General features: G+C 39.8%; 1 protein-coding gene across 1 annotated transcript in view; it reads right to left on the reverse strand.

Annotated features, from left to right (window-relative positions):
- The window catches only part of LOC117473196 (E3 ubiquitin-protein ligase RNF31), a gene marked incomplete in the record, with an annotated part of 85,460 nt that overhangs the window by 3,322 nt on the left and 55,748 nt on the right, over positions 1–26,390 (reverse strand). The window contains 8 exon segments of the mRNA XM_034118716.1: positions 4,471–4,583; positions 8,529–8,643; positions 15,818–15,907; positions 16,946–17,044; positions 18,558–18,731; positions 19,396–19,602; positions 20,332–20,517; positions 20,611–20,772. Coding sequence (XP_033974607.1) covers positions 4,471–4,583; positions 8,529–8,643; positions 15,818–15,907; positions 16,946–17,044; positions 18,558–18,731; positions 19,396–19,602; positions 20,332–20,517; positions 20,611–20,772 — 1,146 coding nt within the window.

The raw sequence follows: 26,390 nt of genomic DNA on the forward strand, positions 1-26,390 counted from the left end.
GACAGATGTTAATGTTCAGGTATGTCAGATGTTAATGTTCAGGTATGTCAGATGTTAATGTTCAGGTCAACAGATGTTAATGTCAGGTAGTCAGATGTTAATGTTCAGGTATGTCAGATGTTAATGTTCAGGTGACAGATGTTAATGTTCAGGTCAGACAGATGTTAATGTTCAGGTGGACAGATGTAATGTTCAGGTATGTCAGATATTAATGTTCAGGTCAGACAGATGTTAATGTTCAGGTCAGACAGATGTTAATGTTCAGGTAGGTCAGATGTTAATGTTCAGGTCAGACAGATGTTAAGGTTCAGGTATGTCAGATGTTAATGTTCAGGTCTGACAGATGTTAATGTTCAGGTATGTCAGATGTTAATGTTCAGGTATGTCAGATGTTAATGTTCAGGTCAGACAGTGTAATGTTCAGGTGACAGATGTTAATGTTCAGGTATGTCGTATGTCAGATGTTAATGTTCAGGTATGTCAGATGTTCAGGTATGTCAGATGTTAATGTTCAGGTCAGACAGATGTTAATGTTCAGGTATGTCAGATGTTAATGTTCAGGTATGTCAGATGTTAATGTTCAGGTCAGACAGATGTTAATGTTCAGGTCAGACAGATGTTAATGTTCAGGTCTGACAGATGTTAATGTTCAGGTATGTCAGATGTTAATGTTCAGGTCAGACAGATGTTAATGTTCAGGTATGTCAGATGTTAATGTTCAGGTATGTCAGATGTTAATGTTCAGGTCAGACAGATGTTAATGTTCAGGTATGTCAGATGTTAATGTTCAGTGTTCAGGTATGTCAGATGTTAATGTTCAGGTCAGACAGATGTTAATGTTCAGGTATGTCAGATGTTAATGTTCAGGTATGTCAGATGTTAATGTTCAGGTCAGACAGATGTTAATGTTCAGGTATGTCAGATGTTAATGTTCAGGTATGTCAGATGTTAATGTTCAGGTCAGACAGATGTTAATGTTCAGGTATGTCAGATGTTAATGTTCAGGTCAGACAGATGTTAATGTTCAGGTCAGACAGATGTTAATGTTCAGGTATGTCAGATGTTAATGTTCAGGTATGTCAGATGTTAATGTTCAGGTATGTCAGATGTTAATGTTCAGGTCTGACAGATGTTAATGTTCAGGTATGTCAGATGTTAATGTTCAGGTATGTCAGATGTTTAATGTCAGGTCAGACAGATGTTAATGTTCAGGTCAGACAGATGTTAATGTTCAGGTATGTCAGATGTCAGATGTTCAGGTATGTCAGATGTTAATGTTCAGGTATGTCAGATGTTAATGTTCAGGTCAGACAGATGTTAATGTTCAGGTCTGACAGATGTTAATGTTCAGGTATGTCAGATGTTAATGTTCAGGTATGTCAGATGTTAATGTTCAGGTCAGACAGATGTTAATGTTCAGGTCAGACAGATGTTTAATGTTCAGGTCAGACAGATGTTAATGTTCAGGTATGTCAGATGTTATGTTCAGGTCAGACAGATGTTAATGTTCAGCGTCAGACAGATCGTTAATGTTCAGGTATGTCAGATGTTAATGTTCAGGTCTGACAGATGTTAATGTTCAGGTATGTCAGATGTTAATGTTCAGGAATGTCAGATGTTAATGTTCAGTATTCATGTCGCATGAGTTAATGTTCAGGTATGTCATATGTTAATGTTCAGGTCTGACAGATTGTTAATGTTCAGGTATGTCAGATGTTAATGTTCAGGTATGTCAGATGTTAATGTTCAGGTATGTCAGATAGTTAATGTTCAGCGTCTCTTCTGACAGATGTTAATGTTTCAGGTTATGTCAGATGTTAATGTTCAGGAATGTCAGATGTTAATGTTCAGGTATGTCAGATGTAATGTTCAGTTATGTCGATGTAATGTTCAGGTTTATGTCAGATTGTTAAGTTCAGGAATGTCAGAGTTAATGTTCAGGTCAGACAGATGTAATGTTCAGGTCAGACAGATGTTAATGTTCAGCGTCAGACAGATGTTAATGTTCATGTATTGTCAGATGTTAATGTTCAGGTCAGACAGATGTTAATGTTCAGGTCAGACAGATGTTAATGTTCAGGTATGTCAGATGTTAATGTTCAGGTCAGACAGATGTTAATGTTCAGGTCTGACAGATGTTAATGTTCAGGTATGTCAGATGTTAATGTTCAGGAATGTCAGATGTTAATGTTCAGGTATGTCAGATGTTAATGTTCAGGTATGTCATATGTTAATGTTCAGGTATGTCATATGTTAATGTTCAGGTATGGTCGATCAGATGTTAATGTTCAGGTATGTCAGATGTTAAGTTCAGGTATGTCAGATGTAATGTTCAGGTATGTCAGATGTTAATGTTCAGGTATGTCAGATGTTAATGATTCAGGTCTGACAGATGTTAATGTTCAGGGTCTGACAGATGTTAATGTTCAGGAATGTCAGATGTATGTTCAGGTATGTCAGATGTTAATGTTCAGGTATGTCAGATGTAATGTTCAGGTATGTCAGATGTTAATGTTCAGGTATATGTCAGATGTTAATGTTCAGGTATGTACAGATGTTCAATGTTCAGGTCTGACAGATGTTAATGTTCAGTATGTCAGATGTTAATGTTCAGGTATGTCAGATGTTAATGTTCAGGTCAGACAGATGTTAATGTTCAGGTCAGACAGAGGTAATGTTCAGGTCAGACAGATGTTAATGTTAAGGTCTGACAGATGTTAATGTCAGGTTATGTCAGATGTTAATGTTCAGGTATGTCAGATGTTAATGTTCAGGTCATGTACAGATGTTAATGGTTCAGGTCCGTGACAGAGTTAATGTTCAGGTATGTACAGATGTTAATGTTCAGGTCTGACAGATGTTAATGTTCAGGTATGTCAGATGTTAATGTTCAGGTCAGACAAGTGTTAATGTTAGCGTCAGACAGATGTGTTAATGTTCAGGTCTGACAGATGTTAATGTTCAGGTCAGACAGATGTTAATGTTCAGGTATGTCAGATGTTAATGTTCAGGTATGTCAGATGTTAATGTTCAGGTCTGACAGATGTTAATGTTCAGGTATGTCAGATGTTAATGTTCAGGTCAGACAGATGTTAATGTTCAGGTCAGACAGATGTTAATGTTCAGGTATGTCAGATGTTAATGTTCAGTCTGACAGACTGTTAATGTTCATGGTATGTCAGATGTTAATGTTCAGGTCTGACAGTATGTTAATGTTCAGGTATGTCAGATGTTAATGTTCAGGTATGTCAGATGTTAATGTTCAGGTATGTCAGATGTTAATGTTCAGGTATGTCAGATGTTAATGTTCAGGTCTGACAGATGTTAATGTTCAGGTCTGACAGATGTTAATGATTCAGTATGTATCAGATGTTAATGTCCAGGTCTGACAGATGTAATGTTCAGGTCTGCACAGATGTTAATGTTCAGGTATATGTCAGATGTTAATAGCTTTTCAGGTATGTCAGATGTTAATGTTCAGGTATGTCAGATGTTAATCACCTATATGGTAAACCTAAAGCTGCATTCACACCAAACCATGGGTTTGCAAGCAATTCATTCGGACTACTTTCACAGCTTACTTCTGTGATTTGTTTTACACGGCACATTGAGCAACAGCTTGTTTAAAACAACAACAATGGGGGGAGAGGTTAGCTTAGCTGATGCTATGGACTGGATGAAGTGATAATGTACTTTTGTAGGACCGTTAGCATCTCAAGGCTCCCTCAACAAAAGGCATAATGGATTTTTATCATTGGGTTTAGAATATTGCCAGAAAATAAGATCTCTAGGCAAAACACGTTGTGTTCAGCAGTTGAGAATCATTGAATGCCAATCTGCAGAAGTGAAAGTTCTATGTAGCAAATGGACATCACGGTCACATTGATTTTCACATCACCATCACTGAGCTCAAGGAGGGGTGATGATTTTTATTCTTCTCATTTATATATATATATATATATATATATATTAGCCACTTGTTAGCAAACACTTTTTTAATGTCACATAGAAGCTTCAGAGATTCACCAGTGGGGTTTTTACTGACGTATTTGATGTCTTAGAACAAAACGTGACTATTTCACAGCTTGTGTTAACCAAAGACATTATTTCAGGCTTCTAACAAAAAACATATTCAAAAAACGTTGAGACGAGGCAACCAGAAGTGCTAAAATGCTGACTTATATCCCGGTTTTAGGACTCATTCCTGGATCATTTATATCAAAACTAGGGGGTATTCCTTCATATAGAGGAGCAAAGACTTGCCATGGCCTACCATGCAAATTTAACTTTTTACAATGTTAAAAAAAGGAATAAGGCATGTTTTGACTAGTATTTAAGACTTTAACTTTAATTGAAGACTGAATCTCATTTGATATTTTTAAGTGAATCCCTCCATAGAGCAAGCTGTAGGATAGTAACAAACAGTAATGTGCTGAGCAGCACCAGGACCACATGCTGGTTCAGACTCACAGTGTGGAAGGGGTTGTTGCAGCCGCTGCAGAACTGGTAGCGACACTGGGAGCAGCAGAAGTGCATGCAGCCCCCTTTAGACAGCGCGTACTGGAAGCGACAGTTAGGACAGGATGGGGGGGGGGGGGGGGGGGGGGGGGGGGGGGGGAAGGAGGAAGCACAGAGAGAAGGGAAAGGTAGTGTCAGTAGATAAGTGAACATTTAAAATATAATGTACAAAGAAGCAGACAGTTTGCATATTCATTATTATCAACAATTTCATTGCATTACTGACCAGATATACAAGCTTCTGAATTCCACTCAAATGACCTGCCAGGAATCAATCCGGAGATAAACACTCTTTCTGAGCAGTGTAATCTCTGTCGGTACTGAACGATGAAACTTTCTTTATATTTAAATATTATTATATTATATTAGTTTTTTGTTTATTTAAATTTGTTCTACATTGTAGATTTATAATAGAGACATCAAAACTATAAAGGAACATGGAATGATCTAGTAAACAAAAAAGTGTTAAAAATGTAGAATATGATTTATATTTTGCTGCTACTGCAGAATGCTGTGGTAGCCATGCTGGTTAAGTGAGCCTTGAATTCTGAATAAATCACCAACAGTGTCACCAGCAAAGCCCCCCCCACACCATCACACTTCCTCCTCCTTGCTTCACGGGGGGGAACCACACATGCAGAAACCATCTGCTCACCTTCTCTGCGTCTCACAAAGACACAGAGGTTGGAACCAAAAATCTCAAATGTGGACTCATCAGACCAAAGTACAGATCTCCACTGTCTAATGTCCAATCCTTGTGTTTTCTCGGCCCCAAACTATTCTCTTCTTCTTGTTGTTCATCCTCAGTAGTGGATCTTTGCAGCGATTGGACCATGAAGGCCTGATTCACGCAGTCTCCTCTGAACAGTGGATGTTGAGATTGTCTGCTGCTTGAGCTCTGTGATCATTTATGTGGGCTCTAATCTGAGGTGCTTTCATTTGTGCTTTCTGAGGCTGGTAACTCTGATGTATTTATCCTCTGCAGCAGAGGTGTCTCTTGGTCTTCCTTTCCCGGGGGGGGGGTCCTCATGAGAGCCAGTTTCATCATAGCGTTCAATGGTTTTTGCGACTGCACTTGAAGATACATTCAAAGTTCTTGAAATGTTCCGGATCGACTGGCCTTCAGTTCTTAAAGTGATGATAGACGGTCGCTTCTCTTCACTGAGTTGAGTGGTTCTTGCCATAATATGGATTACAACAGTAGTCAAATAGGGCTTTCCACTGTGCACTAACCCTACCTCTAACACAACTGATGCTCTCAAACACATTCAGAAGGCAAGTCATTCCACAAATGGACTCTTGACAAGGCACACGTGTTCATTGAAAACCATTCCAGGCGACCTCATGAAGCTGACTGAGAGAAGCCAAGAGTGTGCAAAGCTGTCATCAAGGCAAAAGGGGCTACTTTGAAGAATCTAAAATAAAAAATCATATTCTGGATTTTTTAACACTTTTTTGTTCACTAGATAATTCCATGTGTGTTCTTTCATAGTTTTGATGTCTTCAGTATTAATCTACAAAGTAGAAAAACAGTTAAATAAACAAAAACCATTGAATGAGAAGGTGTGTCCAAACTTCTGACTGGTACTGTATCTAAAAATGTCAATGCTTGTGCACAAACAAAGAAAATAAAAAAATAAGCTAGTAATTGATAATTATTCATGTTATCAATTGTGGGTATTCTCTCATCTCTCTATCACTGTAGTTCTATTGAAGGCTGAAGCCCTTCTAAAGATGCTGCTATGTTTAAAACATAGTCTAGTTTAGCCATTCCTGATAATCTTTAGTTAAATGATCCACATGGTTTTACACCTTGCTAAATAACCAACATGTATGATAAATATTTTCAGACCTGGATACACCTGATATACCTGACATGTTGAAAATGTACTTTGACAAGCAAAACATGGTTTTTAGTTTACCATGTGCTTCTCTCCATCACAGCCAAAAATAAATGATGTGTGCTTCCTGAATGTATGGTCACATGACAACAGATGTGCACAGTTCCCTAAATAAAGGGGGAGGGTCATCTTACCCTTACGCTTTATACATTTGATGTATTATTATTATTATTAATAATCTATTTTGATGTGGTGACTGAAATACACCTTCAACAACTGCAGCTAATATATGATACTGCAAAAAAGGGTGTGTGTGTGTGTTAGGGGTTTCACAACTACCAATATTTACTAGTCGTCAAGTTTTTCAAAATAGTAGTCGACTAGTTGTTACGTCATAATAAAGACACACAAAGAGAGGTGTAAAACTGTATTTTGTATTGCAATGCATACGGTTACGTTAAACACTGTAACAAAGCAGCATTTTAATTTGTGTTGCATGCTGCTGTTACATGGCTAATTAAATTAAAAACAGTAACTGGACTCACCAAATCTACTGAAAAAACTCTGTTAGGAACATAAATGCAAAGTAAATCCAGTGCGCATTGCGCAACACTTTACTCGCTGTTGCTGTCCTCCTCAATAACCCTTCCAGGTTTTTTGGTTTGCGTTAAGGAAGACCAAAGCATCAACATGTGAGGGAAGGAGGCTTGACCGCTGTCGGGTGACTGTGGCTGCGTCTCACGTCTCTTATTTTTCATTTCCTCGCTCCTCGGTCTCGGTATCACCGGAAGTTGATTTGTCTGCGCCATCTTGAGTAGTGTCCCAGTGGCCTTATTTGTGCCGGAGGACCGAGGAGTGATAACGGAGGAGCTATAATGGAGGAACCACCTTTGTTTCAATGAATGCATCATTCAGTTACAAATATGTGATATATCTGAACAACAAAGTGGTCAAAAATCATTTTATTCATTTATTGGAAACATTTTCATGATCGCTTTTTTCGTTTTACATTTTCATTTATTGTCATTTCCATTCAGTCAGTCATTAAGTGCTATTTAAAATGTTAATTTGCTACATATCCACACAAACAAAGTGTGCAATCCAATGAATGTTAATCTAACTGGGTTTTGATAGATAACATATCTCTTTTTCTTCTCTGAATTATTTTATTTCTATTGTGCACTCTAATCAATATTAATCTAACTATTGTTCGTTTATACATTTTAAGAATGGCGTTTATCTTTTTTGAGAATGAGTTCTTATTTTATTTAATGTATTTGGGTCTACAACAGATGATACAAATGTTTGTGTCAGTAAATGTGTACTAACAGAGGCGGGGGTGTTTGTGAAAACAACGGGGACAGAGCTGCTGTCAGACGAACAGCTGTGCGGCGTCATCACAAACGGACGTCGCTTCACGTGACGCTCCGGAGGAAAGGACGTCCCATTGCTCTTAAAACTCATTTCCCTGCTTCTCGTGGTTTCCTTGCGTCTCTCCATGCTTCCCTGGTGGGAGGGACTAAACGCAGTGAAACGACGCAAGTGAGGGACGCAAGGATTCCATTTAACCGAAGTGAGACGCAGCCAGTGTTGCCTGCCAGGGAAAACATCCGTTCACTTGGGGTGCTGGTGGCTGGAATAGCCAGGTAGCTCCTGGAAAGCTTGGCTAAACGGGGGAAGCGGTTCGTGTTTTGTGCCCACCACTTCAGAGGGTTATCCATTGTGTGTCTGCTGGCAGTAATCCCGTAGCTCATCCGCGCCACTGTTGACATGTTTTTTCTTGTTGCTCTCGAAATGAAGTCCAAACAGCTGTTCAAAGGGGGGGTGCTAGTGGAGCACGCTCGTGAACTTTTAGCGCCGAAGCTAAAACTGAAACTGTCGAGCGCATAATTGCGGCGCATTTGCGCATAAGATGTTTTGCTGGAGCATTTTGCAGCACCTCAGCGCCAATGTCGGCATCCTCATCTCCCACGTTTGCCTACAGCGCCGACTATTGGTAGAGGTAGTCGACTAGTCGATTAGTTGGTGAAACCCCTAGTGTGTGTGTGTGTGTGTGTGTGTGTGTGTGTGTGTGTGTGTGTGTGTGTGTGTGTGTGTGTGTGTGTGTGTGTGTGTGTGTGTGTGTGTGTGTGTGTGTGTGTGTGTGTGTGTGTGTGTGTGTGTGCTTACTGATGCCGTTGTCCCGCAGGTATCCAGCTAGGCCCTGTCTCTGGTATTCTGGATCGTTCTCTCTCTTCCAGGACTGGTACTGTTCACAGGACAGGCCTGCATGCTGAGACTCCCACTGCAGAGACAACACACACACACTGTAACCATTGGTAACCACCTGTCCTCTTCCTGGGTGAAGTGCACGCTTTAAAATGAAAATCAGAGTGTGAATCTCATGTTCCTCTGCTTCTCCTCTGTGCTCCTTGGTAAGAGCCGGGGAGTTTAACTCAATTAAACTGACGGGAACAAATCTTAGTCATCATTATTATGTTTTATTTTACTTCACTATGTATACCATAACCAATTGTTCAAAATCCTCATGCATTATATTATTACTATAGATAATCGAAAGGTTATTAATAACAATCTTACAAATGAATCTTTTTAAATAACCCAAAGCAGAAACTGTCACATTAATGAGTGTCTGTCAGAAACATTGGCGAGACAGCAGGGAGGATAAAAGGTGATATACTGTAAAGAAGGGGAAACTCCCAATATATTTATTTAGGTGTATATTTAACGTATAATCAAAGTCCTTTTATCTGATGCCAGAGGCTGCAACTCATGGTGTGGATTAGTTTGTGTAAATGATACACACCGTGGTTGTGCGATGGTACTTATTATTGATGACAGTTTGGCAGAGATCCAAACACGTTACATTGCCTTTTTTCAATATTTATGGGACACAGAGTCATGTCTCTGCTTTTTGCCTTTAAGACGCAGGTCGAGTCTCCATCTCACTATACATGTGTGTCACATGTCAAAGGACATAAAGAGGTGGTGAAAGACAAGCCAGAGATCAAACCTTACCTTCAATGAAGCATTTATGGTCGACAGAATGAGCAGGTGGATACAACTTTACATTTTGCCCTTTAAATAGAGAGGTCTCTACATTTGAAATAACTTAGCTGCTGCAGACCATTTGAGAGAGAAAATAATGTCTACCCAATTTTCTCTCAATGCCTTTTATATGGATTAAATAGACGTAGTGCCTATAAATAAAAAACAATCAGTTGCCACTTTACTTGGTAATAATTACTTTCCTATTAAACTGCGACTCTGACTTGTCTAAAGACCTTCTCCATTAGCCGCGTTCACACCGGAGTACTTTTCACCGTACTTTTCGCGTTTAGTTCCGTTAGTACCCCTTATGTCGCGTTCACACCAAAAAGAGCACTTAATCTCGGGAACTTTTACCCCCATTTTTAGTGCCTGCTGAGAGATCGTACTTTCCTGGGGGAAAAAAGTGCCCCAGTTCTGATTGGCTGGGCGAATTGCAAACCGCGCCCCGTAAAACTCTGAAATGTTTTGCAGAGCCGCCATTTTATTTGCTCGCTACAAAAACCCAGCGCACCAACGGAGAGTAGTTTGTTTTGAAAGCAGTTATGGCAAGCATCAATAAATAATCGAAGCGGTGGAGTGATGAGGAGGTGTCGGCGCTTCTGGAAATCTACGCCGAGGATGGTACGAGCGCTTGGATGCTCTGCTAGGCCACAGACCTTTTCTCTGGGACAGCATCGACCTTCGATTCGGGCACGATGGTGTGGGAGGCCGCTCAAACGGCGGATTCAGTGGCCGACGATGACAACCACGACGAAGGTAAAATCAACTACATGCACTGGGGTTTTAATCTGCACAATAATGGTCTCAGATGTACTTTTATTTGCTCAGTAGATCAAGCTAGCCATGCTAGGCTGAACTGGCTAACACCGGCCCCGAGCTGGCTAATAACATCTAGCTAGCTAGATATTCTCGGCCGCTATGAAAACGTTTTGACTTGTGAATAACTGTGCAGTGTTTCTGTAATTTGCGTCACTAACTCATGGCACTAATCGTGTGTTTCAGGCGAGGCTGGACAACTCTCAGGATTGGAAACAAGCGAGCTTTCCCTTCCAGATCACAGCGCTTGCTCGCAGTGTTAATTTCGTCAACGAAAACTATGACGAAAAATGTTCGTCAACGACCTTTTTTACACGACTAAGACGAGACGATGACGAGCTAAAAATAGATTCTTGATAACGAAAATTTGACGAAATGTATATTTAGTTTTCGTTGACGAGACGAGACGGGACTAAGGTGTTAATGGTGGACTATCGGACATTCAAAATGCAGGGTATTTCCCCACAATTGCCCGTCTTGTCTGTCAAAATGCATCTTACGTTTCTAACTTGCAATATCATTATTTCCGCTCTCTTCACTCCAGAAGAGCGATCTCCCTCTCTCTCTGTGCGGGGGGCGGGGCCTAACAGACACGCTGCAGCGGCACACACAGAGATCTGCCGGGGACGGAGCGTTCAGAGAGTATAGAGACACTCTACAAGGCTCGATGTGGACAAAGCTCGTTTGCCATGTTTTCGCGTTAGCGCGTTGACACGAGTAGAGTAGTCTGTCCAAACAGCCGGCCAAAAGGCGTCATATTCAATCGGAGAAATGCACAATTTTCGACTTCCTTAACTCGTAGCTCTGTTGCCCCAATTACGAGTAACGTTATCACATCAGGTGTGCAGAGGTGGGAGAAGTAGCCTACTCAGATCTTGTAGCTAAGTAAAAAAATACCATAGTGTAGAAAGAGTTCCTCAAGTCAAAGTATGATCATCAAAATATAGTTAAAGTAGCGACAGTAAAAGTATTCATTGTGCAGATTGGTCCATTTCAGAATAATATATATGATATGTTTTATAATGATTGATCATGAAAGTGTTCTCAAAGCTGGTAAAGGTGCAGCTAGTTTGAATGACTTTGTATACTGCAGGGTAACTTGTGAATTTACTCCAGGTGGAACTAAAGTCTGAGTTAACACTTGATTATATTTCACATCATTCATCCACATCTGTAAAGTAACTAAAGGTATTAAATACATGTAGTGGAGTAGAAGTACACCATTTAACTATGAACTGTAGTGGAGTAGAAGTACACAGTAGCAAAACATTTAAATACTCCAGTAAAGTACAAGTACCTCAACATTTTACTCAAGTACAGTAGCCTACAATATTTTAACATAATTATATATATTTCATTTATTTCACATTTAAATAAAGCAATTAATTCGGTTAACAATTTGTTAGTTTTTTCCTTTAAAAAATAACAAAAAGTAAATACAAGAATACCGTTAAAGTACCGGATCAATAAGCAGTATTGATAAGACTAGTAGTACCGTAGAAAACCTTAGCGATACCCATCCCTAGATATTACACAAGTAAAGTGTTAAGAGAGTGAAATGTTGCTTTACGAATTTCAACACTTGATGCTGTCCCCTTGATTCCAATGTCAGATACCTGTATTTGCCTAACTGAATTGGTTTAAAGAGAGAAATAATTTTGACTAAAAGTTGACTAAAATGTATTTTTTCATCGACTAAAAGTAGACTAAAACGTTTTGAGTTTTCGTCGACTAAAACTAGACTAACACGTTTTGAGTTTTCGTCGACTAAAACTAGACTAACACGTTTTGAGTTTTCGTCGACTAAAACTAGACTAACACGTTTTGAGTTTTCGTCGACTAAAACTAGACTAAAACTATGAAGGATAGAAATGACTAAAATGTGACTAAAACTAATAACCATTTTCGTCTAAAGACTAAGACTAAGACTAAATCAAAAACAGCTGCCAAAATTAACACTGCTTGCTCGTCCCCCTTACCAGCAACCAAACGCAAAGGTACACACACTGTAACTTTGTCTTGAAAGAACGTTACGCATCGAACTGATGTTCACAATCATGTTTATTTCCTTCTTGGTACAATTATGAAACAGCGTGAAAACGTATTCGCCTAGACCGGCGTTTACAAATTTTCGCGCCGTTTTTACTCTCTCACAAACATTGTAAACATCCGGGCTTGCCTCAACAACATTAAACAAAGTTCAAGCATACATGAAGCACTCTTCAAAAATACAAAACAATAAATAAGGGCACTTTGAGCGGCAGCTACACACACACACACTCATATATATATATATATATATTTTATGCTATTTGATCCTATATTATCTTCTACTATACACCTGCATTGTGTACACTGTCTTGTCCCGGCCTGCACCCTGTCCAATGTTGACTAGTAAACACATTCCTAGTATGTTGTAAAACTACATGGCGACTAAACAGATCTTGTATCTTGCTTATTTTCCCTTTTAGCAAAGCGGGCACGGGATGTGAATTTCTTTGACACCGTCCAGGCGTTGGAGGACCGGCGTGCCGTGGTGAAAGAGTCGATGCACGGGGATCAGATGGAGCTGTTAACCAAGGCCCAGGAAACGGAGGACAAGATGCTCACGATGATGGAGCGCCAGGCTGAAGTGTTGAAGCAGCAGATGGAGCGCCAGGAGCACCAGGATGAAGTGTCGGTGCAGCGCCAGGAGCGCCAGGATGAAGTGTAGGCACAGCGCCAGGATGAAGTGTCGGTGCAGGATGAGCGACAAACCACTTTTCAGAATGAGTTTCTGGAAGTGCTTTCCCAGCTAGTGAAAGCCAACAGGTCTTCCTCCCTATAGTTGCCACTGTTAACAATGTCTGCTGCTGAGCCTATCCCTACACCTGGGACAGTTCATTTTGTATTGTTTTTATTAATACTGACACACAACTTTGCACTAAGGTGTGTATGCTGCTGAGCCTATCCCTACACCTGGGACAGTTTATTTTATATTATTGTTATTACTGTTATTATATAGTCTTGATACAACTGACACTTTATTTTATATTGATAATGTTAACTTACATGTACAACGTACACATTTTATTTACATTAAAAATGTGAACTTCTATTTACTGTTATGTCTTGAGAGTGCAATAAAGAGAACCTACATGGCGATTAAACAGATCCTGTATCTTGCTTATTTCTCCTGACACTTTATCTTTAGTGACCGTAGCATCCTATACATCACATGTAAGTGATTATTCTGATACCATCATGTTTCATCGGTTATAAACTGGCGAAGCTTTATTTGTCATTTATCTATCATCAATGTTGCAACCTTGTGGAGGAATGGCAGGGGCACATACACAAATATGATCATTTATATCATTTAAAATATTATTTTACCTAAAACTAAATGTTTTTATGATTATCCTCTGAGGAGGACATGGGGATTTGCAAACTTTTAATTCCCCCCCCATTTTACACAACACAAAATGGAGTCCACTATGGGCCAAAACTAACATGTAGGTTTCCATAGTGTTTATGGCAGACGGATGCAGTGGGTCTCAGGAAGATATATATATAATAAAGGTGGGTTTGCTGCTGAGCCTATTTACTGTGCATACAACACACCTGGCACAGTTTATTGTTATTATATTGTCACACTGTACACTATTGTAATGTTGCCTGTCTTGACTGGAAAATAAAAGAGAGAAACAAAAGCACTGTACAAAAGATCAGCTTTATTGTCAAAATGTTTACAATGTACAATTTACATTAAGGGCTGTGCGCGTGTCTTGCCCCCCAGCCTCGGCAATGGCTGGCCCATCAAGCTGGGTCGCCGGTAAGGCAGTCCATTCGTCCCTGTACTCATCATCATTACTTTCACAAAGGTTATGTAATATGCAACATGCAGCCACCTGGATTGTGATCTTGTCCATCTTGCAGTTGTTTCTTTTCATCAAGCACCGCCACCTGCCCTTCAGTCTGCCAAAAGCGTTCTCCACCACCACTCGTGCTCGGCTTGTTTTGTTATTGTACGCAAGTTGCTCAGGCTGCATTAACTCAGTTACAAAGCTGTATAACATGAGCACAAACAGCACAACTTCAGTCGACTCCATCTCCATCATGTCTGAGGTCGGAAGGTAAACAACAGACGCCTAATGTACAGCGAGTGGGTGGGCGTCGCAGTATACGCGGGAAGTTTTTCTTCTTCTTCTCTTGTTTTGCAGCGGATTGCAAACAACTTTAAGGTGCATACCGCCACCTACTGTACTCGCCGTGAAGTGGTTTGTGGCCTGCCAGTAAAGCCAAAGCAGAAGAAGAAGAAGTGACGTCAGCGGCTCATTTGCCTAATCTTCCCTCAGGGAAAAGTACTCCGGTGTGAACGCAATCTGTACTAAGTGCCCTGGGGTAAAAAGTCCCGGGGCACTGAGTGCCGGAACTAAGTACTGCAAAGTACTTGGTGTGAACGCGCCTATTGAGTTCCATGTCCTGAGTGTGAGCTTTCCAATGCTACAGCAATGATTGGTGGAAATGTTGTCCAAGCGTGGACTCTCCCTTCACAGACCTTTCTTTTCTGTTTTCACAATGACTTCCTATTATTGTATTTGATATATTATAATAAGTTAAGCTACCCAGTAGTAATATATAAAGTAATTTAAATAAACCCCAACTTTACCTTTAAGTGCTACATTTTAGCGATGGAAACATCAATGCATCAAAAGTTATGATAATATAATTACAAATATATGGTGCTTAAATGTGCCATTTTGCATAATGGGTACTTTTGGTTCTTAAAGTATATTTTGATGCTAATACTTTTGTACTTTTGCTGAAGTACTATTTTGAATGCAGGACTTTTACTTGTAAAAAAAAGTATTTTTGCACTTGAATTCACACTATTATTGCTACTTATACTCAAGTCAATGATCTGCGTACTTCTTCTGCCTCTGGACCTGACATCATTTATATGTCCTTGTCTTACATCATGTTAACATGTTTTTAGGATAGAACTTCAATGATGAGGGTGAGAAGAGAAGATAACACAATCATTTTGGAGAGACCAAACTTTACTGAGAAAGAAAAGAAGGCGATCAGCACAACAGAGAGTGGAACAACTGTAAAGGAAAGTAAAACTATACTTACCTTCAAAACCTCTCTTAAAGAGCACCTTCGGGGGAAAGCATTGCAAAACTGGCCCCGGTAATGGTACAAATCTCAACCTGTCGTACAATGGACAGCTTCCCCCCCCCATCTATGTATATACTCGCATTTTAGACTCTGTTACTAACTGTATATCTGTAGACTTGGTATGTCTTAAATGTCCGGTTAGGATGTATTAGAACGAAATCTAAAATGAAAATTGTAAATAAGCCATCTGTATGTAAAAAACCACCTGTATGTAAATTGTAAATAAGCCATCTGTATGTCAAATATGTCTTATATGTCTTAAATGATATGATGAATTGGAAATGGGGGACCCTGATGTAAACAAGACGAAAGTCTTTCTCTGGTCTGCATCCCCTTAACAATTGTATGTTTTGAGCTGTACTGTACTGTACCCAATATACAAGCTGTTAATAAACTTTTCAATCAATCAATCAACACATCATACTCACAGGCTTCTTACACTGAGCACAGAAACTGTTGCGACACTGGAAACAGGTGACTTTCAGCTGGTCGCCATCATAGATGAACCCATATGAACACTGAGGAGAGGAGAAAGGAAAAGATAAGAGGAGAAGAGACCTGATTCATCAACATACAGTGTCCTGCTATCTTTAGATGGCTGCAGGGATTTAATGAACTGAAAACATTTGTCATACAGTATAAAGCCATGTGGACCTCAGGTACTGTAAGAATCAGCTGTTTTAAATGTATAGACCACTGCAGACTGATTTACTGACATTGCATTAAACACAGACTTTGCAGCCAATTTAGAAGCCTCTACTGATCAAAGGATGTTATGTTAAACAAGCGTGATAAGAGTGCTGATTGTGTAGACACAAAAATAGAGCTCTTTAAACATAACATTTGTAATTGGGGGACACTGGGGGGGTTCTCATTCAGAACAATAATCAAATGCGATGTAATGGATTCAGGATTTTTACTACAGGGAATTGGAAAAGGCCTCTACTTCTCCAAAAGGAAGCACAACATTATTGAATAAATTGTATAACACAGAATACATTAGTTTCATTTTAAATCAGTGTTCCCCCAGCTCTTTACTCTGACACTTTAAGATCTAGGTTTTACCCAGAAGCTAAATTATTTGCTGAAGTCTCTTCCACTGTAAATCAAAAGGACCCTGTGATTAAAACCGTTAAAACACAGACTATAGCAATTTCACGTTAAAGATCTGTGTTTCCCAAAAGCCACAAGCTAAAGGCTGAGTTTGCTCAGCTTGTTTCTCTGTAAACTTCATTTGGTTAAAAGTTGAGTTAAAAACTACCAAGATCTAAAAGCTGTATAGTATGGTATAGTGCAAATGTTTTACTAAAACTGAATAAAATGTAAATGTATGACAGCTTCTGGCAGACAACCAGAGAAAATGTATAGTTTGGATAATGTAAGTACACAACTCAACAAAATATGTAACAATAATTCAAACTAATTGTAGTCAGTAAACATTGCACATTGTCTTTAATATTATAAAAGCTTCCATTGTCTTAAAAAAATTGTACTTAAATTACATTTGTTCGCCATCATTTTTGTTGACAAAGCCAAGAGTGCCCCCTGGTACTCACATGACAGCACCACAGGAACTTGGGGTCCTTGATGAGAGCCTGCTCCGTCAGCTTCTTGTGGAACAGCTCGTACACCTCTGGCTCCAGACACTCCCGCAGCTGAAGCACAAAACACAACAACACAACGTACAACTCAATCCCTGGAGGTTGCAAGAACCAAATAAATGTAAAAGTTAGTTCTTGAAGATGAGCTGGGGATGATATTTTACAACACATTTTATAGAACTTGACAAGTCTATTTTTATTCAGTCAGTGAAAACAACTGTATAATGTCTGCTGTGTCTGTGAAGCAGCTTTGTTTACTCAGAGAAAATAAAAACCTGATCATGAGAAGAGAGAAAAGTCATCATGTTTTTTTACTTTTGGGCTCAGAGATACATTTCATAACAGAAAGCCTGCATTACAAACTGGGGGGTATGGGTTTCCACAGTTGAAGGTATTTACAAGGCAGCAAGATCTAAGAAAAGATGCCATCAACAAGCATTACGGTAAGCGTAGGATCTTGAATTTTTATAGGGGCTTAAATTAAGAATATGTACTATTTGCTGCTTCAACTTATAACTCTATTGAAGTATTTTTTGCAACAGAAAATAACAACTTAATAACCAGTGTTTTTTTTGGTTTTTTTAACAATCATGTCGCGAACACTACTTCATATGTGACAATGAAGTGATGACGACCAACGTTTGCTATGACAAAATGGTACCCATTATAAAATAAATAAAAGTAATTTCAGAGCCAAACAACTCTACGTTAGTCCTGGAGATTCCCCCCTGAGCCAGGACTGAAATATTACTAAGCAAGTTCAAGCTTCACTCACATGTCAATAACCTGAATATTAACACACACTGACCCAGAACAAGCTCAAAACTCTAAAAAAAAAAACAAGCTCTTAAAGCAGTGTGAGAGTACGGGTGCAGCATCATGACAGAACCTATTGATGCAACAAGCTGTTAAACATTACAGATAAAAGGTGTATGTAACAAATATATGCATCATCCATTGCTGCCTCTCGAGCTAACCAGTTTACATCCCCCCAGATTACTTGTGTAACACCCTTAGGAACTTCTAAAAGCAAGCCAGTGGAAGATCTGAGAGTTTTATTTGGGATGTAACATTATAGGCAGTCACTGATATATGAAGGTGCTTGATTATGCAAGGCTTTGTAGGTCAGTAAAAGGAATTTAAAATGAATTCTTGCTTCTTCGAGATACAAGCCGCCAGTACAGGGATGCCAGTGGAGTGGACATTTGATTTCTGTATATAGTTTACTACATCTGCATTACTTGCACATTGGCATTGTGCGTATGTTGCATTGTTGAGGGAGCCTGAGACCTGGGATTTTCATCATCTACACTGTAGCTACTGTGCATGTGACAATAAAACCTTTGAAACTTGATGTGTAAAATATCTCAAAAGTAAGTGTGAAGTTTTTAATGAATGCTGACCAATAGCAAACAGTTTTGACACTGTAAACCTCCATGGAGGAAGCTATCATATTAGCTGTGTAACACCAAACTCGCTCTGCTGGAGAATGACATGACTCGGAGAATGACATCCCCACATAATAGTCACGGTCTGCAGTCATTCATCTGCACATTGAATTTCATACCTGTATGTCCAGGGTGGAGAAGTAGCTGTTGAGGTGCTCGGGGTCGTTGATGTCAGGCTCCCAGCAGACGGGACACACCATGTCTCTGATGTGTTTGTCCCTCACAGCGATGGTGAAGTGCTGCTGGAAACATCCGCAGCACACAGAACACTGACAGGACGTCAGGGATTGCATCTGAAGGAAGAGAGGGAGAAAGGAGGAAAGAACTTAAGATACAGTAACACTGCAACACTCGTACAGACATTCACTGTGTTCCAGACACATTTTACTGGGGGGCCGTGATAGGGCCAATAATTGAATGAGAGGTGCACATTTAATACGGGAAGAATGAGACAAAGATAGTGGTCAAGATACTAACATTTTTAGTTTAGTATAAAGTCATGGCGCATAAAAAAAAAAAAAAATACCCTTATTGGTGTTTGATTACTTAACAGAGTTTGTGTCAATGATTTAGTTACAATTCTTTTAGTTAGCTTGTATTAGTTACTTTGGCCCAAGATACAGAACATTAAAAGGAGTCTGGGTTAATAAATACATTATTTATGCAGCCAACATTTTTTGTTTTAATTTTATTTCTTAATATGTGTTGGCATTTGTTTTAGTCACAAAATGTGTTTCAGTAACTTAGTTTACATTTGTTCAATTACATTACTGAAAAAAAGAAAAACATCCCTGTTAACTTTGGCCTAGGTTAGAGCACACAATTGGTTGCAACACTTTCATAAAATGCAAGAACATAGGTATATACTTTTGGAGGGGGGGCCACAGGGTCCGAAGCTCAGTGTTACACTGGCCCCTGTGGCCCCCCTCCGAGATCCGCCCAGGACTGTGTCAGTACCTTGCTGTGGGGGAACACAGACAGGCAGATGGGACACTCTTTAGCCAGCACTCTCCGGATGAACTCCCTGTCGTGGGACTCTCTCACAGCCTGCACTACATCCTCCAGGGAGTAGGTTGCGCTGTGCTCCAGGAGCAGGGACAGAGCCAGCTCACAGCGGCCCCAGCTGGGGAGATTGTAAACGGCCAGTAACCTCCGACATATGCGCTGGAACAGAATTTGTTTTCAGAAGAATCCAACAAGATGTCAAAATATCACAAAGGTTTTAGTTTATAGCAACACCAGTTAAAATCCATGATTCGCGATAACATTACATGATAAGACGGTTAAAACCAAAACAATAAATCACATGTACTTCACCACACACTTCCTTATACTGTTTTGCATACTGTATTACTGTATGTAAGGAAGATTCCAAAGTAAAACCGATTCACCAGACCTAAAATGTCTGAGCTCTCTTCGCTGTCAGCACAAAGTATGTAGATATAGCTACGGACCTAAAAAAAATAGCTACTTGCATTAAATTGTTAACAGGAGGACTCTTGGTACTGACTCATACAGTATATTGCACATTTTAAGTTGAAGGTATAACCGTTAACTTCTGTACTTCAAACAATTATACATGGTAACATTTTAACAAACTAGCAAAGATTATATTAGCTAATGACTAATAGGCGAGTGTGGCTCAGGGGTTAAATGGGTGCCGACCAGCTGTATTCACATATGTATTTGGGGATAGAGACTGTTCCATCGCTGCCCCCTCCCTCTGGAAATCTATGGTTAAACACATCCGGGACTGCATCAAAGGGTCTTTATTCAAATCTCAAATGAAAATAATTTGAATGTGTAATGAATGTGATTTATATTTTTCATAAATAGTTTTTTGTGGGTCCGGTCCAAACACATTTTCAGGCCCGATGTTTTTCCTGTGCTCACCTGTTTGTCGGGGTGATGGATGTCTACGGGAGGCTCGGGCTTGTCACTCCAAATGTGTTTGTGGAAGGGCTCCAGAAGGGGCCTCTGCAGCAGGGCCAGGGCCCCCCTCACCTCCCCCCCACTCTGCCTCAGAGCCTCATGACAAGGAGCCTCATCACTGAAGCCCAGTGCACTCAGCTCCTTCACCTGAGGGTGGGGCGAAGAAGAAAATGATGCCATGTCTAAACAAAGGACAGATGAAATATGATGGTGCATTTCTAAGCTTCCTTCATGTGTTACCTTGGAGAGTCTATCCCTCAGAGCCTGTCTGGCAGCCCTCTCAGTGTCGCCCCCTGCTGTCAGCCAGGCCTGCTTCGCCTCTGCTCGAGACAACTGGACAACACCTTCATTTTCTGCAGGCTCCACCTCTTTCCCAGCATCCTTAGCATCACAGGACGTGCTCTGTATCAGAGAAGATTCACTAGGGTTGCGGTCGAATAGTCAGTTTGGCTTAGGAACCTTCCTAACGGAGTGAAATGACCCAGAAGTACCTCAGTGGCAGCCATGATAAGAGCCGTTCGAATTCTCTAGGTCAGGGGTATTCAACTAAAATTCAATGAGGTCCAGTTAGAGAAAATGTCCCCATGCAAAGGTCCAGAACATCAAAATGTCTAAGTTTCTTTATGAATTAGTGTGATATATATTGAAGTAGCCTGTAGCTTTATCAACGTCTGCATGTAATCAACAACTGACTGCCAATCAAATAAAGAAAGTACAATTCAAAAACAACAATATTTATTGTCAATTAACATTGAACTATACAGATATACAGTAAATACTGTGGATATGTGTAATGTTCCTATCTGGCTGCAAGAAAATAATATATATATATATATTTTAGTCTTATTTTAGTCGAAGAAAACTAATTATCTACTTTTTGTCAATGAAAACTGTTTAGTCTTTTTTAGTCATCAGATTATATAGAACATTTCAGTCAAACTAGTCTAGCCAAAACCAATAATTTGTCATTTTAGTCAAACTTATTTCACAATAAGATTATATCTTGTCCTTATTTGATGAAAAACACAGGTTGAATGATTAAGAATGCAGCTTTGCAGAGAGTATCTGGTCAGGTTTGTGGTGTTTTTACCAGCTGTGTTAAGGCTACATTGCTTCCCTTCTGATAAAACAATGCATTCGCTTTTTTTCTCCGCCTCATTGTAGCGAAAATGGGCCCAAATATCACATTGTTTCTTTCTCCCAAGCAGTGGTGGCTTTATACTTTTTCGTTGTCAGTAATTTTGACAGACAAGATCGTAACATTTCCGTCATAATCCATTATTACCCGTCGAGTGCACAATGTATCACTCACTCGCGCTGACGGGGGGGGTATTCGGTTAACGCGAGTGCGACCACTGCCCTGTTGTTGCCATTTTATTTTCTGTTAAATAAGGTTAGTTAGACCATGAGTTAGACCCGAGTCTTCCTGACAGTTCACAGTGTGCCGCTGTCCGGTGTATTTCAAATGTACCGCCGCGCGCGGCACAGACACACAGCTGCTGCCCAGCCGCAGCACCGGAAATTGAACTGCTGGGAGAAAAACTGACTATCAGAGATGTAACGTTATCTTTGATAATATTTCGTCTCATTTTTCGTCAACGAAAGTAAAGAGAGATTTTGGCATAGTTTTTATTTAGTAAACTACATTTTCGTCTCGTCACTTTTCGTCAACGATATTGCATGATGATTTTGTTACAGTTATTAGGCTTGTTTGAGACGAGGTGCGGCTCGCCTCGAAAGTAGACGAGAATAGCCGATCGCAGCCGGGGGAGGTCTCAAAAAGCTCGCCTGAAGTCGGACAGCTCGGAGTCGGCTTCTTCTTCTTCTTCTTCTTCTTCTCTCGGTTTTTTGGCGGATTTCAAACAACTTTAAGGTGCATACCGCCACCTCCGGAGTCGGCTTGACTGGGTTTGCATTTATAAATGCACACGGCATCTATTGCACGTCTGTCCGTCCTGGGAGAGGGATCCCTCCTCTGTTGCTCTCCCTGAGGTTTCTCTCATTTCCCCTTTAAACTGTGGGTTTTTCTCTGGAAGTTTTTCCTTGTATGATGTGAAACGTAAGGACAGAGGGTGTCGTATTGTCATACTGATATTCTGTACAAACTGTGAAGTCCACTGAGACAAATGTAACATTTGTGATATTGGGCTATATAAATAAACATTGATTGATTCATTGATTGATAAAGAATGGACAAATGTGTTTAATCGTTAATGTCAGGTATGTACTAAGTAAATACATTTGTTCCTGCTCAAGATTAGATTCAACTGTATTGTTATTGCACAGATTACAGGTACTGAGACAACGAAATGCAGTTTAGCTTCTAACCAGGAGTGCATAAAGCAGTAAAGTGAAAATTAATGTACACAATCTACAGAATAAAATATAGAATGAATTGAATGATGAATAAACAGTGAGGGGTATGAATACACTATATACACAGTAGCCTAGCCTAGTATGAACAGTGTGTTGTATGAATATGCTAAGATATATAAAGTATGACAACGGTAAGCAGTGCAAGTATAGTATACAAATATATAGATATTAATTTAATGATGATAAACATTGTGGAACAATGATGAAAAATGTGAATGGAAGTGGCAACGTAAAACTGACACAAAACAACAACACACTTTTGCCGAGCCAATGGAGAGTTTCATCCCCAGCACGGGGTAAAACCCACCAATGAGCGCTCAGCTCGAGATACCAGCAAGTCGTTTCCCATCAAGCATTTCACTTCCGCAGCCCGTGGAGAGAAACTGCGCCGCCTCGCCGCGCCTCGCTCTCAAGTCTGCGGGCGTCTTTGTCCCGCGATATTTCAACGTCTCATGTAGGCGAGCCTCCAGAGCAAGTCGGACAAAATGACTAACCATCATGCAACGCACTAGCAAGACGTTGATCGCAATTGCGCAGGTCTGCGCAGGTCTCGCTTGTCTCAAACAAGCCTAATGTTTACTGCCGTCGGTGCCGTCTCGTCGTCTCGTTTTCGTCATGGAAAAAAAGGTCGTTGACGAACATATTTCGTCATAGTTTTAGTCAACGAAATTAACACTAGTGCTGTGGGGTAGCTTGACGTTTCATAGAGGGTGCTCAAACATTTAGTTTGCACCAGCGCTACAGTTGAATTTTCTACTGCAACACTCCCCACACGCACATATAGTACACAGTACACCCGCGACTGTTACAATGAAGGCTCGATAATCAGCTCACGGCATATAGGTGTAAGCAGTGCTATTTTTTACAAGTGGGGAGTGGACCTAACCTCCTATAGGAGGGTCCTCACCTCCTCTAGGGGGGTCCGGTGGCATGCTCCCCCGGGAAGATTATTTTTTTTAATATTGAAGTTAAAAGCATCAATCTGGTGCACTTTGAGAGCAACATGAAGAGATCTATGCAGGGATGCAAACTCATCCGGTATGAAAAAGGTGACAAGCCCGAGCCCCCCGACCCCACGGAATATCGGCTTTAAAATGAGGAATAACAGAGGATTTTAGCAGTCAGAACAACTAAAGCAGCAGTGTTAATAACAGAAACGCCAAAGAGTCACATCTAATAGAAATATATAAAAGCATTTATTTGAATTGTGTAGCAGTCAGTTTATAATTTTGGCAGCACTGTTGAGCATTTTGAAAATGTATTTTCATGCCTCTGTGCAAGGCTTAGTCTTTCTATCTTTATAGCCACTGGTGTAAAGTAACTAAGTTCATAAACTCAAGTACTATACTTGGGTACAATTTTGAGATACTTGTACTTTATTTAAGTATTTCAATGTTTTGCTACTTTGTTCTTCTACTCCACTACAGTTCAGAGGTAACTGGTGTACTTTTCCTCCACTACATGTATTTAATACCTTTAGTTACTTTACAGATGTGGATGAATGATGTGAAAAATAATCAAGTGTTAAATCAGACTTTAGTTCGACCTGGAGTAAATTCACAAGCTACCCTGCAGTATACAAAGTCATTCAAACTAGCTGCACCTTTACCAGCTTTGATAACACTTTCATGATCAATCATTATAAAACATATCATATATATTATTCTGAAATGGACCAATCTGCACAATCACTACTTTTACTGTCGCTACTTTAACTATATTTTGATGAGAATACTTTTCTACTTTTGTTTGAGGAACATTTTGAATGCAGTACTTTTACTGAAACAGAGTATTCCTACACTCTGGTACTTCTACTTTTACTCAAGTACAAGATCTGAGTACTTCTACTTTTACTCAAGTACAAGACCTGAGTACTTCTACTTTTACTCAAGTACAAGATCTGAGTACTTCTACTTTTACTGTCGCTACTTTAACTATATTTTGATGATAATACTTTTGTACTTTTATTTAAGGAACATTTTGATTGCAGGATTGTTCCTACACTCTGGTACTTATACTTTTAATCAAGTACAAGATCTGAGTACTTCTACTTTTACCCAAGTACAAGATCTATACTTATAAAACTATTAGAAAACGAAGGCTAAAGCTAACGTTAGCAGATAGTGACAATGTATGCTAGTTAGCTAGCTCAACGATTCCTTAAATAATATTGCGACAGAAAAACTTTTCAGTGCACATCACGCTCTGCCGCTCCGACAGGAAGCTCTGCTCTGAACACCTGAACGGCCCGTTCTAACAGCTGTTCACCAGCGGTCCAGTCTGTGCCACAGTGACTCCGGACCGCACAGTTAATATTAACGAACGCACCGTAGGTAATGTAGCTGCTGAAGCTAGACCCTCATCCCGGAGCAGCAGAGCCTTATTATACATCCATGAGCAGAGCCGACAGGCAGGAAGACTCGAGCACACAGCTCGCGCTTCATTATAATATATAAAAAAAGAACACCATGCGTGTCATGATGGCACATAACAGCTCGCGGCCGCAGATTACTCCGGGTCCCAGACCCCCCCCATACCCCAAAAATATTTTTATTGCAGATCTACATGAATCACACAATCGACCTATTTTGGATTCAAAACGGCGAATTTCGCCGAAAGGTGACAAGTTTGCATCCCTGGTCTATGGATACATCTCTCAACACCCATATGAAACAGAACTGTAAACAGATTTTCTTTTTCTTTATGGATATTTTACAAATCTCTCCCCTTTTAAACTGTATTCTTGTTTTACTGTCATATAGTATTTCATAACTGTTTTTCATTTATGCTCTTATTTTTTTATAATGATCATATAAACGTGTGCCTCGGAAATACTAATCGTGACCAAACCGTTTGAGACCCACTGAGATAACTAGACTAAAGTTAACTATCTAAACACTGAGAGAGTCCTTTACTTCACCTGAGCTGAGGTTATCTGAGACTCTCAGTCTGACAGGAGAGAGTTCTCCCTCCACCTTGTTGTTGAAAAAGCTTCTTATATTTGTTAGCTTGGCTAGCTAGCACCAGATGCTAACCACAACGATCTTCGGTAGATACCCACCGGTGCGCGCGCTCTCTCTCGCTTGCTCGCGCACGCACACAAAATGGCTTGAATGAAACACAAAGACCCAGAAGTAGGCTACTTGTACTGTAGCATATTATTTTCGAATCAATCCTTTTTCAAATTATGAATTTCACACACATAAAAAAGAAAAGAAAGACACATACATTTCTTGGGGGTGCTATGGCTATCCTGGGGGGTGCTTCAGAATGTACACAATCTACAGAATAAAATATAGAATGAATTGAATGATGAATAAACAGTGAGGGGTATGAATACACTAGATATACACAGTAGCCTATGAGCAGTATGAACAGTATTAACAGTGTGTATGAATATGATAAGATATATAAAGTATGAAAACGGCAGTGACGTGCGGTGAGGTTCATGGCTGGTGAGGCACTGACTCACTGAGTCAGATTTACAAATATTATATTTTGACCTTAATCGAAATATTCGGTTATTTTCAAAAGCTTTTTTAGTCTGATGCTTCGATTCATTTTAAACAGACCGTTCAACAAAAGGATAGCCAAAATCTAAATATTGGATTGTTCTTTCTTAGTAAGATCCCATTTTCATTACA

The sequence above is a fragment of the Trematomus bernacchii genome, unplaced genomic scaffold, assembly GCF_902827165.1.
Source record: "Trematomus bernacchii unplaced genomic scaffold, fTreBer1.1, whole genome shotgun sequence".
In the NCBI taxonomy this organism is placed as follows: domain Eukaryota; kingdom Metazoa; phylum Chordata; class Actinopteri; order Perciformes; family Nototheniidae; genus Trematomus; species Trematomus bernacchii.